This window comes from Triturus cristatus, chromosome 1_2 (assembly GCF_964204655.1).
Source record: "Triturus cristatus chromosome 1_2, aTriCri1.1, whole genome shotgun sequence".
In the NCBI taxonomy this organism is placed as follows: domain Eukaryota; kingdom Metazoa; phylum Chordata; class Amphibia; order Caudata; family Salamandridae; genus Triturus; species Triturus cristatus.
In genome coordinates, this window is record NC_140580.1 from 124,540,946 (window position 1) to 124,556,120 (window position 15,175).

At 48.7% G+C, this 15,175-nt stretch overlaps 1 protein-coding gene across 1 annotated transcript in view; it reads right to left on the reverse strand.

The window, feature by feature from the left end:
- LOC146866934 (lysine-specific demethylase 5B-like) overlaps positions 1 to 15,175 on the reverse strand; it is a 455,791-nt gene that overhangs the window by 286,149 nt on the left and 154,467 nt on the right. Inside the window, exon 5 of the mRNA XM_085603266.1 lies at positions 11,638 to 11,776. Coding sequence (XP_085459392.1) covers positions 11,638 to 11,776 — 139 coding nt within the window. The remainder of the gene's footprint in view (positions 1 to 11,637; positions 11,777 to 15,175) is intronic.

Here is a 15,175-nt window from a genome sequence, read left to right on the forward strand (position 1 = left end):
TGCCACTTTAGGTAGAAATCCTGGATGAGATCTCAATTGTCCTATTCTTTTGGAACACTGTCGAGCATGGGTACTCACAAACTTTCTCTCGGGGGCCAAATTTACAGTGTGGTTTGTGGCCGATGGCCGCACCGGTGGGGGCAGGGGCAGTGGGGGAGGGGGCGGGGCTAGAGCAAAAAACAAAAAACTGTGACCATCATGAGGTTGAACACAGGCCCCTGCAGCGGACGCCTTCGTCCACTGAGCCACCAGACCCGACTTTCACACATCTCTATCTATCTCTCTCGCTCTGTCTCCCTCTATCACTCTCTCTCTCTCTCTATCACTCTCTCTATCACTCTCCCTCCCTCTGTCTATCACTCTCCCTCTCTCTCTCCCTCTGTCTATCACTCGCCCTCTCTCTCTCCCTCTGTCACTCCCTCTGTCTCTCCCTCTGTCTCTCCCTGTGTCTCCCTCACTCTGTGTCTCCCTCCCTCACTCTGTCTCAGTCCCTCCCTCACTCTGTCTCAGTCCCTCCCTCCGTATGTCTCCCTCCCTCTTTTCTCCCTCCCTCTTGTCTCCCTCCCTCTTGTCTCCCTCCCTCCCTCCCTCTGTCTGTCTCCCTCTCCCTTTGTCTCCCTCTCCCTCTGTCTCTGTCTCCCTCTCCCTTTGTCTCCCTCTCCCTCTGTCTCTGTCTCCCTCTGTCTCCCTCCTGTCTCCCTCTCCCTCCGCCTCCCTCCGCCTCCCTCCCTCTGCCTTCCTCCCTCCCTCTGCCTTCCTCCCTCCTTCTGCCTTTCTCCCTCCGCCTCCCTCCCTCTGCCTCCCTCCCTCTGTTTCCTTCCCTCCCTCTGTCTCTGTCTCCCTCTCTCTCTCCCTCCCTCCCTCTCCCTGTCTCCCTCCCTCTCCCTCCCTCTCCCTCCCTCTCCCTCCCTCCCTCTCCCTGTCTCCCTCCCTCTCCCTCCCTCTCCCTCCCTCCCTCTGTCTCCCTCTGTCTCCCTCTGTGTCTCCCTCCCTCTGTGTCTCCCTCCCTCTGTGTCTCCCTCCCTCTGTGTCTCCCTCCCTCTGTGTCTCCCTCCCTCTGTGTCTCCCTCTTTCCCCTCTGTCTGCCTCCCTCTCTCGCTGTCTCCCTCCCTCCCTCCGTCTCCCTCCGTCTCCCTCCCTCCCTCCGTCTCCCTCCCTCCCTCCGTCTCCCTCCCTCCGTCTCCCTCCCTCCCTCCCTCCTGTCTCCCTCCCTCCTGTCTCCCTCCCTCCTGTCTCCCTCCCTCCTGTCTCCCTCCCTCCTGTCTCCCACCTGTCTCCCTCCTGTCTCCCTCGCTCGTCTCCCTCCCTCTCGTCTCCCTCCCTCTCGTCTCCCTCCCTCTCGTCTCCCTCCCTCTCGTCTCCCTCCCTCTCGTCTCCCTCCCTCTCGTCTCCCTCCCTCTCGTCTCCCTCCCTCTGTCTCCCTCCCTCTGTCTCATTCACTGTTTGTCTCCCTCTCTCAGTCTCTCTCCCTCTCTCTCCCCGTCTCCCTCCCTCTCTCTCTCCCTCCCTCTAACTCTCTCTCCCTCTGTCTCACTCAGTGTTTGTCTCCCTCCCTCTGTCTCCCTCCCTCTCCCTCTCCCTCCCTCTGTCTCCCTCCCTCTCCCTCTCCCTCCCTCTCCCTCTCTCCCTCCCTCCTATCTCTTTCTCTACCTCTGTCTCCCTCCCTGTTTCCGTCCCTCTCCCTCTCTCTCTCCCTCCTATCTCTCTCCCTCTGTCTCCCTCCCTCTCTCTCTCGCTCTCTCTCTCCCTCTCTGTCTCCCTCCCTCTCTCTCCCCGTCTCCCTCCCTCTGTCTCACTCCCTCTGTCTCCCCCTCTGTCTCCCTCCCTCCCTCTCCCTCTGTCTCCCTCCCTCTGTCTCCTTGTCTGTCTCCCTCTCTCTCTGTCTCTCCCTCTCTGTCTCCCGCTCTGTCTTCCCCCTCCTTCTCTCCCTCCCTCTGTCACACTGTCTTCCTTCTGCTGTAAACTCACCCGCTGCTCTCACTAGCTGCTGCCCCCCCCCCCCCCTTCACCTCACCCTGCTGTCCCTGTCACCTCACCCCGCGCTGAGACAGCTTCCCTGGAACACACACAGCCGCCGCACCCAAGTACTGAAAAGGTCTTTTAAAGACCATTCACTTGTTAATGAGGCTTTGTTGAATTTCACCTCTTCTTAGTGCCCCTGCATCTCCACTCAAAAGCGCCCCTGCATCTCCACTCAATCAGAGTGGAGATGCAGGGGCGCTAAGAAGAGGTGTAATACAACAAAGCCTTATTAACAAGTGAATGGTTTTTAAAAGAATCGCCCGGCCCCCATAGCTCCGTGCTGCTGCAACCGGCGATATAAAAAAACAGAGGTATGTTGCCTGCAAGGTCCGTGGGCCGCCAAGGAAGGCTTGCCGGGCCGCTGGCGGCCCGCGGGCCGTACTATGAGTACCCGTGCTGTAGAGGATTCCTGGTAGGATATAAATTGTTTCAAATAGGGTTAAGGTCTAGGTTTTAAATGGGGGGCCCATGAGTTTTGAAAGGACTAGATTGAGGTCCCTAGGAGGAGAGGGTCTCCTAACTGGCAAAAATTATTTAATTCAGTGCAGGACATTGGTAAACAGGAACCCTGAAAAAAAGGAAAATGTTACTTACCATGTAAGCATCTGTTCATGGCATGTAGTGCTGTAGATTCACATGCTGTGCATACTCCTGCCATCTAGTGTTGGGCCTGGATGTGTTCAAATTGTTTTTCTTCGAAAAAGACTTTCATGTCACAAGGTATTGGCACTCCTTCTTTCGCTTGTAATGCGCATGGGCATCAACTACATTGTTAGATTGTTTTCCCACACGGCGGGTGAGGATGAAGTGGAGTGAAGCGATGTATGGCAAGAGATGCCCGTTCAAAAAAAGACAGAAATATGAAAGTGTGATTACTGCAACGGCATCCTGGGAGGACGCATGTGACTCTACACTACATGACAAAACACAAAATCTGAATGTCTCATTAAGAGCACAGACAGTGCACTAAGCACAACAAAAGGGAAAAAAATGGGAGAAAAAAAAAGGGACAAGCTAAGGAAGTCCTATTTAAGAGTACGGAATCTCATCACCCACCGAAGTGGCATGCTTCATCATCTGGGATCTCCTCTTGGCTGAAAGCCTGGTGCAACCGAGGAGCTACAACTCCTTGCACGTTTTAGGAGGAGCTCGCGGATGTTTTGGTGTGATCCAGTGGCTAGATCTCCTAAGATCAATGGAGCATGAAAACAATGTGAGTGAAAATGCGTTATGCAGTGTGTGAAGTGAAAGGTTGTGCTTAGTGCACTGTCTGTGCTCTTAATGAGACCCAAGGATTTAGTGTTTTGTCCTTTATAGAGTGGGGATTAATCCGCGCAGGTCTTTAAAACGTCCCTTAGACCCTTTTCTTACCCGGTTTTGCAGTACTCTACACTACATGCCATGAACAGATACCTACATGTTGACATTTTCCGTTCAAGGCATGTGTGGCTGTTGATACACATGCTGTGCATAGACTGTAAAGCAGTCCCTCCTAGAAAGCAGTGGCTAGCCAGTGGGAGTTGCAGAGGACTGAAACAGTACATGGAGTACTGCCTGACCAATGTTAGCTTGTGGGGAGGGAGGGGGGGGGGGGGGCAATCACATCCACACAGTAGTGTTTCGGGAAGGTGTGTAGTGTGGACCATGTAGCTGCTTTACAGAAGCCAGCTATAGGAATATTGCCTAGTAAGGCCATAGAGGCCCCATTTTTCCTTGTAGAGTGGGCTCTAGGAGGATTAGGAAAACCCTTTTGGCTTTCACGTGGCATGTTTGGATCTATTTGACTATCCCTCTCGCTATGCCTGATTTGGACAGGGCCTTTCATTTATGTGACTTAGAGAATGCAACAAAGAGTTGATGCATCTTCCTGAAAGATTTTGTTCTATCGACATAGTACACAAGGGCTCACTTTACATCTAAGGCAGAGTTCTTCAATCTGTGGGGCGCGCCCCCCTAGGGGTGCGCGACACCCTCTCAGGGGGGGCGCGGACTCCACCCTAAACTCACCTTTGTTTTCCACTGTCCCTCAAGAGCAGCAGATAATCAGACCGGGGCTTCGGCGGTAACAGAGGGCTGTAGGGGGGAGGGAGGGGAAATCGGTGGGGCCCGAGGTGCCCATGCTTTTGTCTATTTTGAAAAGCTAATCCTCCCAAGAAGGTGTTAATTCCTAGAGCTGAAGTGCTTCAGCTGCAGTAGAATTCAAAGAGTCTCCTCTGTTATAAAACCGAAAGCAACCAACATTTCAGCTCTAGGAATTAACCCTGTCCTGGGACGGTTAGCTCTTAGCTCTTCCCAGAACGGAGAGAACATTTCTCTTAAAATTACACAAACATCTCCTGTGGTATCAATGCCCCTGCATATAGCCTCATTCCAGGGCTGCAGTAACTTCAGAATCTGCAGAAAACAGTGTTTGTGCCCAATTTAGAATGTCGAATTCTGCGCTAAGAGAGCTTGGACCTTAGATTTTAACCACTTAAATTCCAGCAGGGCACTTTACATAAACCACACCCTGGAGTTCCACTGATTATACTGTAATGCATGTCCTCTGCTTCCACCTTCGACATGCCATGCACTGTTTGCCTGCTATGAATGTCTATATTTCCGTAGTTCCATCTCAGTTTGCATTTTTTGGTATTGTAGCATTATCTTGATTTGCTTTGAAGTGCCAAAATGTGACAAGATACCATCACTGAAATACAATACGTAAATAGGGAGATAACATCTGCGGAGGCATCTACTGTGCTACACCTGCGCCACCCGAAACCCAGGGGTTTCAAAATTTATCATAACGTTAAATCAATTGCCTTCTCTACAGGAATAATTAGACAATCACAGAGATCCCTTTCCTTTCCACTGCTTCTGGCTGAGGTTTCTATAACCTTTTCTATTTATTCTACCCGTACGACTTTCATACTTAAGTATGTCATCCAATAAAGTGCGACGGGCACCTACTCTGGACCAGAAGGATGAATGTCCTGTCGGCTACAGACGCCTGGCAGGAGGCAATGCAGGTGTAATTACCAGCATCGAAGGCCTGCACCTGAGAAATACTGGGAGAAAAGGGGAGGAGCGTAAAAGTGACACAGTTGGTTTATGTCTTGCTTTCAGTTACTGCACATCTTCCTTCAGTATAGGACAGAGGGGCAGCAACACCCATGGACTCTTGTTGTAAAATGTGCCCTAAATATTGGTTTACGTGCCATTCCCACAATTCATTGCACATTAGAAGGTGATGTTCTACATGTGTGATGTCTGCGTTTCTGTCTCAGTGACCCCCACCCTTCGACCTGTGCTGTCTCTTGGAGCAGTAGGATACCATCAGGCGCGCAACGCCCATAGGGATAAAAGGGCTTTAGCCCCCCACCCCATTGTGTCTCAGCCCGGGCTGCTGCAGCCAGGGCCTGGCTTTAGGGTGGTGCGACCCGTGCCACCGCACCGGGTGCTGGCTTCTGGGAGGCGTTGCGTTTGCAAGTACTCTCACACTGTCGCATCCCTTACCGTGCACTCACATGGGTACTGCTGCAACTCATACAGCGCAGAAGGTTAATGTGCCTGCTACAAAGAAGAACTGAGTGTGAGCAAACTATGAGATGCGTTATAAAAAAAATGCAACGTTTGTCAGAAAGGTAGCTATAGAGAGATGAGGTGCATTGTTGGTGAGTGGTAGTGAGGGAATTCATGGAGAAGGAGGAAATGGGGGAGGGGGCACCAAAAAAAACTGTTGCACTGTGTGCGACCAGTCCTAGGGCCAGCCATGGCTGGGTGTGTTAGCCCCGCCACCAAATTTCAGGTCTAGTTGCACCACCCCTTACAAAGTATGGGCATCTTGCGCCCCATCAAGGTTTTCGTCCTAAATTACAAAAGTACACATTTACATGCACTGCAATCCAGCCTTTCAGGGGGCCCCTTGATAGTGATAGCTCTGTTTTTGCCCTGATGGCCTGGAATAATTCCTAAACAGATTCTTGTAAATACAGTTTTTTTCATTTCTTTTTAATGTGATTGATGTGAGAGAGTCTATTACTATTTGCAGAGAAATGTGTTTGTTTGATGCAACAACCATAAAAAAGTTTATGTTAGATCAGAACGGGTCCTCACACATGAGAAATTGGAGGATGTCACAGATATTATGCGCTGTCAAATTAGTGGGCTGCTGCGGTGTTACAACAGTGAAAACACACATCACCATCTATGAATATTAGATGCAAACACTTTTAGAATTTCTGTATGTGGCGAAAAACAGGCACACTCATCACATTAATGTTGGTGGTGTTATTATCCTTATATGTCATGTGTAAAACAAAGCATCCTAGTAAAAATAATTTGTGCACATTTTATCTTGGAAAACTGTGTTTTGAGCTGAGTAATAAGCCTCTGCCATTTAACCACACCCACTCACAAACCTGCAGTTTACTAAACACACTTATTGTGTTGAACATTATTTGCAGAATATGCCTGGGATATGCGGGTGGCGGTTGATTATTTAGTGTACCAGATTCCAGAAATTTGTCAGGTGGTGGGGGGGCCCCCGACATCTAAAACAATACAGCTGGGGGGGCTCAACCTACAAAAGTTTGAAGACCTCTCATCTAAGGTGTGGAGAGCCCGTTCTGCAACAGAGTCAGGTTGTGGGAAGAACAAAAGAAGTTCACTGGACTGATTTAGGTGAAACGGGGGGACAACCTTTGGGAGGACATTAAGATTGGTGCAGAGGACAACCCTGTTCCTGTGTCACTCAAATACAGGTTTCTTTAGGGTTAATGGCTGGAACTCACACGCTTTCGTGAAGTAATGGCAACGAGAAATGGCACCTTCTAAGAAAGGAATTGAACGGGGCAGGGGTGGAGCTGCTCAAAGGGGGGTACTCAGTCTTGTGAGGACAATGTTGAGGTTCCACGTAGGGCCCGGGGAGACCCAAGGAGGGAATACTCGTGAGGCCCTCCATGAAAGCCCTGGTGACTGGTATATGGAGGAGGGAGATGTGTTGTCTGTTCTGAAGATAGGCAGCTACTGCAGCCAGGTGAAAGCGAATGGAAGTGAAGGCCAGACCACACACCTGCAAGTGGAGTAGGTAGCAGACGATGTACTGGCCCCTAAGGGGTCAAAGGATCGATTTGCTTAGAGTGGCAATGGACAAACTGATTCAATTTGAGAGCGTAACTGGTGCGCGTGGTAGGCCTGTGTGCTTCTTTAAGGAAGCTCATGCATTCAGGTGGAAGGTTAAGGCATCCAAACTCCAAGACCTCAGGAGCCAGATCACAAGACTGAGCAACCTTGGTGCCTGATTTCCACATGGTTCTGCGTGAGAAGGTCTTGCCTTTGTGGAGCCTCTTACGAGAGAATATTACATTCCAGTAGGGTGGTGAACAAGGGCTGGAGGGCCCAAGTGGGGGCCACCGGGATGAGGCCAAGGGATGTCGACAGTAGCCTCTGAACCACAAACGGAAGTAGGGGAAGAGGCAGAAAAGCATAGGCAAATATCCGTGGCCAATTCATCCATAGTGCTTTGCTCATGGACTGTGGGAACCTGGAGGCAAAGTTTGGGCATTTGACAGCAATGAAGAGGTCTACATGAGGGTACCACCACTGCTGGAATTAAGGGAGGAGAACTCTAGAGTGGAGCTCCCACTCGTGGACTTGTTTCAGCATTCTGCTGAGGGCAGCGAAGTAATTATCTATTCCTGGGAGATACTCCACCAGGAGGTGAATCTTGCAGCGGAGAGTCCACCACTAAAGGCTCTCGGCTAACAGAGCTGGGGTGACAGAGTGCCGTTTATTAAGGTAGTAAATGGCCATCATGTCTATCAAGGCGAGAACAACTTTACGGTTCAGATTAGGTAGGAAAGCCTTCTATGCCAGATGAACGGTAAACCACTCCAGGAAACTGATGTGGAGGCCCTGGTGTCTGGGTGGGTTCCCATTGGCCTGGACAGTCATGTACTGCAAGTGCGCACCACACCCTGTCCGTTGTGATGGTCACCTGCCGAACTGCGTCGAGAAAAGGGCACCCCTGCAACAGGTTGTTGGTGATTCACCACTGCAAAGAATGATAAGTGTGGTGGCCGATCAACACTAGATCATCTCAATGACCCTTCGCTTAAGAGCATTGCTCCGCTAGGCATTCCTGTAATGGAATCATAAGCAATCTGACGTGCGTAACTATGGCAATGCAGGAGGTCATCATTCCTAGAAGGGACATGACTGTCCCGACTCATCTGGTTGGAATTGAGGAATCAGTGCCTGGAAGGACTGTACCTGGGTTTGGTTTGGCTAAGTCTAGCCAACTTCTGAGCGGAGTATTGCTCCTCGGTAGTGTTGGATCTGGAGGGTTTGGAGGTGAGATTTCATGGCGTTGATGGTAAACCCCAGCTAGTCTAGGAGGTTTATCATGACCTGTGTGCTCTCGCAGCATTGTTGGCAGGTGGCCCTTTTGATCAGCCAGTTGTCCAGGTAGGACAAAGTCGTTCACCCCTGCCTGCACAAGTGAGCAGCCACCACCGCAATGCATTTGGTAAACACCCGAGGTGCAGTGGTCACCCCGAAAGTTAGCACCTTGAACTAGTAATGCCTTCTGCTGATCACAAACCGCGATGGGCTAGTTGCATTGGTATGTGAAAATAGGCGTTCTTCGGGTCAAGAGGGCCATGAAGTTACCTTGCTGCAGAAGCAGGATGACATCCTGAATTGTGACAATGAGAAAGTGTTCTGACAAGATGTATTAGTTTAGGGGCCTGAGGGAGCCATCCTTTTTGGGGATCCGGAAGTAGAGAGTATACTCCTGTGCCCTGTTGATGAGGTTCTATGGCCCCTTTGAGGAGGAGCACCTGATCCTCCTCCCTGAGAAGTGTCTGATGTTCTGGGGAGAGAGTGTTTTTGCAGGGTAGAATATTGGACCAGTGCTCTTTTCCTAAACACAAGGTAAAATGGCCTAATTGTAATACAATTGGCACACACTTCAGCACTTCTATATGTCCTACCAGCGCCAAGACGCTCCGGCATACGTATGCGCTCTATAAATGATCATCCTATCCTATCCTATCCTGTGTAAGTAGTACCCCTGGTACCTCAGGACATGGGTACTAAAGAAGGTCCCTCATGGCAGTAGCATGTATTATGCCACCCTAAGGAAAGTACATACAAACTGCATGCGGCCTGCGTGTCATGGTGCAAACCATGAGTGAAAGCACGACAGCACCCTCACTGTGTGCCTGAATGTAGGAATGGCATGGTCACACCCACTTTTTGCCTGGTACATGATGTGATCGACAAAGTGCACTGGGTTCTGCGAACCAGGTACCCAGTGCCAGAGCCCTTTCCCAAAACAATACAATTGTACCCCCAATTGGCAAAATCTATAGCACCCTCTGTAAGTCCCTAGTAAATGGTATTCTGGTACCTAGGGCCTGAGGTACTAAAGAGGGCCCCTAAGGACTTCAGCTCAAATTGTGCTAACATAAGGGACCCCTCACCAAGCACATTCAAGACTTCCATTGTAGGATGCCTTGGTTAAACGTCCATTCAACCCTCAGAGTGAAGTGACCAATAAATTACTAAATTAACAATGCTCATTGCCAAGTAAGATGTTCTTCAAAGAAAAATAACACGTAAACATCGGAGCCCAACTCTAGACGGCAATCAATCAAGTTTCTTGTAAAGCGCGACTATTTACCTGCTAGGGTCTCAAGGTGCTGGGTGGTTGGGGGGGTGGGGTGGTTGGGGAGGGTGAGGGGGGCAGTGAGGATGGGGGTCCTGCTGTCCAGTCGAACAGCCAGGTCTTGTGGGCCTTCTTGAATTGCGATGGCGATTGCCTGAGGTGCAGAGGCAAGGAGTTCCTGATCTTCGCAGCAAGGTAGAAGGAACTTCCTCCAGCTGTGGTCTTGGGGATCTGTGGGATGGTGGCCAGGGCTAGTTGGGTGGAGCAAAGATGTCTGGTGGGAGTGTAAAAGGAGAGGTGGTGGTTGAGGTATGCAGGTCCAGCATTGTGGAGGGCTTTGTAGGCGTGCGTGAGGAGCTTGAAAGTAATTCTTTTGTTAATATGAAGCCAGTGAAGGTCTCAGGTGGCCAGTGATGTGACTGTGACGTGGGATGTTCAGGATGAGTCTGGCACAGGCGTTCTGGATGTTCTGCAGTTTCTTTAGGTGTTTCTGGGTGATGCCGGCGTAGAGTGCGTTGCGGTAGTAGAGTCTGCTTTTGACGAGCGCATGGGTGACTGTTTCCTGGACTCAGTGGGGATCCATTTGAAGATCTTACGAAGCAAGGCGGAGAGTGTGGAAGCAGGTGGATGAGACTGCATGGAGCGAGGAGTCCAGGGTGATGCAGAGGTTTCGTATGTGGGTGGGTGTGAGGGGGGTTCAGAGTGCTGTGGGCCACCAGGAGTTGTCCCAGGTGAAGGGGGTGGAGCCCAAGTTGAGGACTCTGGTCTTGTCTGAGTTGAGCTTGAGAAAGCTGTCCATCATCCAAGTGGTGACTGCCTTCATTCCGTTGTGTAAGTTGCTTTTGGCAGCTGTAGGTTCGTTTGGGAGGGAGAGAATCAGCTGGGTGTCCTCGGCATAGGAGACAATGCTGAGTCCGTGGCTTCTGACAATGGCTGCAAGCGGGGGCATGTAGATGTTGAAGAGGGTGGGGCTCAGGGAGGATTACTAAGGCACTCCGCAGCTGATCTCTGTGGGTTATGAGTTTAACGATGGGAGTCTGACTGTTTGGCTGGTGAGGAAAAGCGGATTCATTCTAGGGTTTTGCTGCGGATACCGGCATTGTGGAGTCTTGCACAGAGGGTGCGGTGGGAGATGTGTCGAAGGCGGCGGAGAGATCCAGGAGGATGAGGGCAGCAGCCTTGCCTCAGTCGAGGGGGGTGCAGATGTCCGTAGCGGCGAGGAGAGTGGTCTCGATGCTGTGATTGCTTCTGAAGCCCGATTGGGAGAGGTCCAGGTTGTGGTTCATTTCAATGAACTCAAAGTTAGGCGTTGATGACTTTCTCAATGACTCTGGCTGGGAAGGGGAGCAGAGAGATGGGTCTGTAGTTATTGAGATTCGTCAAGGTCAGCAGAGGGTTTCTTCAGCAGTGGGTTGACCTCTGCATATTTCCAGGCTTCAGGGAAGGTGGTGGACTCGATGGAGCAGTTGATGATGCGGCAGAGTTTGGGTACGATGGAGGTGCAGAAGTGTTCTGAGCCTGGAAATCTACAGCACAGCACGCTACAAACCGATGCTTACAGGGTTAAGTAAAATCTTCCTTCTTTCTTGAAGGAGAAAGGCTCAGCTCATTATGCAGGGTGGCTGAAGTGGCCATCTTGTGGAGCTTAGGTACCTCTGAATGGGTTCAGACCTGCATTGAAATAAATTGCCACTCTGTTCTTTAAAAAGTGTTCTGACTGGACACTGGTTAAAGGACCACAGGTCACCACTTAATTTAAGGACCAAATGTTTAGCACAGCACCAATGACTTTATTAGGGTTGAATCAATGAAGTTCCAGTGGTAATTCTTTTGGCATTTAGAATTTCTGTGAGAAACACTGTTTTTTCAGTGGCGACAAACTGTTGTCTTGCATGTGAGACAATGAAAGGAAAAATGTTACAAGAAACAATAGGAACTGTAGACAAACAACTTTATCCCACCTGCATGGTATCCACTTCCTGCATCCATTCTTTGGCTTTCTGTAAAGCATCTTTCAAAGCCAAGCCATTTGGAAGATATGCAGGAACATTCTCGGCTTCCGCCAATGCTGCCGCAAGAACGCTAATTGAACTGTGTGGCCTGTGGGAAAAAATAAGCAAGGATTGATTTTCTAGTCATCGTGGCTTAATGAATAAGTTACTTACCTTCGGTAACGCCTCATCTGGTAGAGATGGGATCTAGTCACAGATTCCTTATCTTAGAATTCTCCCCAGGTGCCCGACTAGATCCGGATATTTTTGCAGCAGTACCTCTGCATGTCAGTAGAGGGTGTCGACTCTGTAGCGACATCATCCTCCGGACGTAAATGGAGTCCACTTAAGCCCTCTCCTGATCCGCTGACGTCAGTTTCTTCTGTAACTACTTTTCGAGCCAACAACGCAGAGCCACCTATAGAAATTACTTATGTTAACAGTGTAATGATAGACTAAACAATGTGGACGAACCCACTATGTCGGTATGGTACAATCACTATTGTGGTAAGTACATGGACCCATTAGGTGTGTTTAAAAGACCCCTCACACACCAACCTGGATGGTGTCATGCTTCTTCATTGGGATCCCAACCGGTTGTGCTACGATGCCTGATTACAGCAGAGCTAGTGTGGTGTAAATGTGTGATGTGTCGTGAGTTTTTATTAAAAATATCTCTGAGGATCCTTGCCTGTAAAGTTTATTAATGGTGGCTCAGGATATAGTTAAAAATGTGTGGTGCAACTACTAGGAGATTATTATCCTTAGTTGACTATGTTTCAGCCCGCAAAAAGGTGTGTGGGAGGGACTTTCTTCAGGACCGGTTAGTGAGGCTAGTGAGTGGCAAAGGTGGAAGGCGCCACGTGAAAAAGAAGTGAAGTACCAACACATGCACTAAGGTGTGTGGTCTAAGTGTTGGCGTACTTACAGACACTTGTAAAAAACACTATATTAAGGTTAGGGCAGTTGATCGAGGGTCGGGAGAGGACTCATCCGGTGTGCCAATTTGGTCTCGGTGAGTAGCCCGTCTTTAAACCTGATGTGGTCTCCCGTCGTCTTGGCTGGTCCAGCCAAGACAACGGGAGACCACAGCTCACCTTAGCGCGTGTGTAGGTACTTCACTTTTTCACGTGGCGCCTTCCACCTTTGCCACTCACTAGCATGACACCAACCAGGTTGGTGTGTGAGGGGTCTTTTAAACACACCTAATGGGTCCATGTACTTACAAGAATAGTGATTGTACCATACCGACATAGTGGGTTGGTCCACATTGTTTAGTCTATCATTACATTGGGGATCCGGACACACCCCGCATTTCCCTTGCTCTCTCATTGTTTTTCTATATATATATATGTTAACAGTGTGCCAATAAAGAGACCTCTTTGTGTCAAATGTCCTAAAGCAAGGCATCAGAATGCGAAGAAAGGGATCTTGTAGGTAACATGACCAGCAGTTTGCAGAGCGGGGAGGATGGGTGGGTCGTTAAGGAATCTGCGGCTAGATCCTGTCTCTACCAAATAAGGCGTTACAGAAGGTAAGTAACTTATTCATCTGATAAGAGACATCTAGCCACAGATTCTTTATCTTAGAATTAGATATCCAAGCAACACCATCCCTGGAGGAGGTTCTGGGAACTAAACTCACTAAAGATCCCTGAATAGGACTAGCCGGTCCATAATGAGATAAAGTGACCAGGCTGTCTTAAGAATTATAGGTGAAGCAAGGAAAATGCTCCACCAGAAGGACTGTAGGAAGCCCGTTGGGAGCTAAAGTCTGTAAAACTGTGAGAAGCATGTGGAAAACACTGCTCACAGTAGTGGGGGCGATAAGAGAGTGTTAGAGAAAACCCCATTATAGAAACAATTATACTATGTAGCCCTGACGAATGTATTCAACCCAAGACTGGACAAGGCTCAAGGACCAAGGACAACAGCCCATACCACTGGATTAGAGCTCCCCTTGTGGTGGAAACTAGTGTGTGGACTAATCCTACCCTGTGAAACACCGAAAAGAGAATCTCGGATCACATCACATATGTATATACATATGTGTGCTCAGAGATTCTCTTTTTAGTGTTTCATCATTGCTGAAAAAAATGCATTGTATGAACAACAACGTTTGGTAAAGACCACTCTCAGTCAGAAAAAAACCCTCCTAGAGGGAAGGTAACTCTCGGGACTATGCAATGTAGAAGCCCAGAGGGGAAAGGAAAAATAAGTGCATAAGCAACTACCAAGTGAAGGTCGAATTAGAGCACCAAGAAAGGAGTAGTTACAAAAGCAGATATTTACGCTCTATGGAAGAAGTTCAGCACAACCATACTTGCACTATATACCCATATATACTTGAACACACATATATATATATATATATTCACTGAAAAAAACATAGGTTTCAGACATGTTATAGTTAGGAATTAATATTTAAAAAACCTTAGAAATTCACTGAAAAAACATAGGTTTCAGGGGTGTTATAGTTAGCTGGACATTTCACTCGTACAAAATAGTACGAATCATTATTCGGTTATTATGCTTGGAGATTTTAATGTTCATTGTTGTAAAGGTAACTGTTTTGTTTGGGACAGTTTAGGTCCAGCAAACCAAGATAATATTCACTTTGAACACACCCCGTCGGGATTGTATTCAGAAGATTTGGTGGTAGGTAATGATCTGATCTACCCCACCAAATTTACAGGAGATATCCCAACCTTTAAAGGAAGAGGCTCTGGGTCAACTATTGATTATATTTTTGTGAGCGCAAACCTTGCAGGTAGGGTTAGTCAGTATAATGTTAGTTGGTCCCCCTATGGAGATCATAACCCAGTAAAGGTGACTCTGACAGATGATCTAAGGAAAAAAGTGAAACACAACCTGACTGCTGGAATCCATGACATAAGGCCCACCGATCAAGCGCGACGCCTGAAATGGTGCCGCGTGGTGCCAATGGACTTCAAGAAAAATTTGCTGGGAAAGGTTGGGGACCACATGACCACTTGTCTGAAAGACGGTGTCATAGGGGATGAGGTCCTAGTAGCCTATGGCAGAATCTGTACCCAGGTCGATAGTGACCTTAAAAAAGTAGTTAAGGGGCAACCCAGGGACGGGGAAAAATGGTTTGACCATAACTGTTCAATAGCCCAACGGAAGTTGAAGGTAGCTTTGAAAGCTGATTTGCCCGACAAAGCGGAAATTGCCGCCCTTAGGAACAATTAGAAAAAAGCACAAAGAAAGCGAAAAAATGAAATTAGGCAGGAAGCCTGGAACGAGCTTTTATCAATAGATGTAATTAAAAATAGTGCTAAGTTTTGGACTGTGATAAATATGCCTTTTTTCCAGGATAAAAATAACAGCGAGCTTGATTGTGGTATACAGGAAGATAAATGGCACACTCATTTCAAACAGGTTTATGATGGAAATGGGATGTTGGATGGCCCAGTCTTAAACATGGAGAAATATTCTTTGACCTTCACTGAACTAGAAGTAACACATGCCATTATGCAGATGACAAG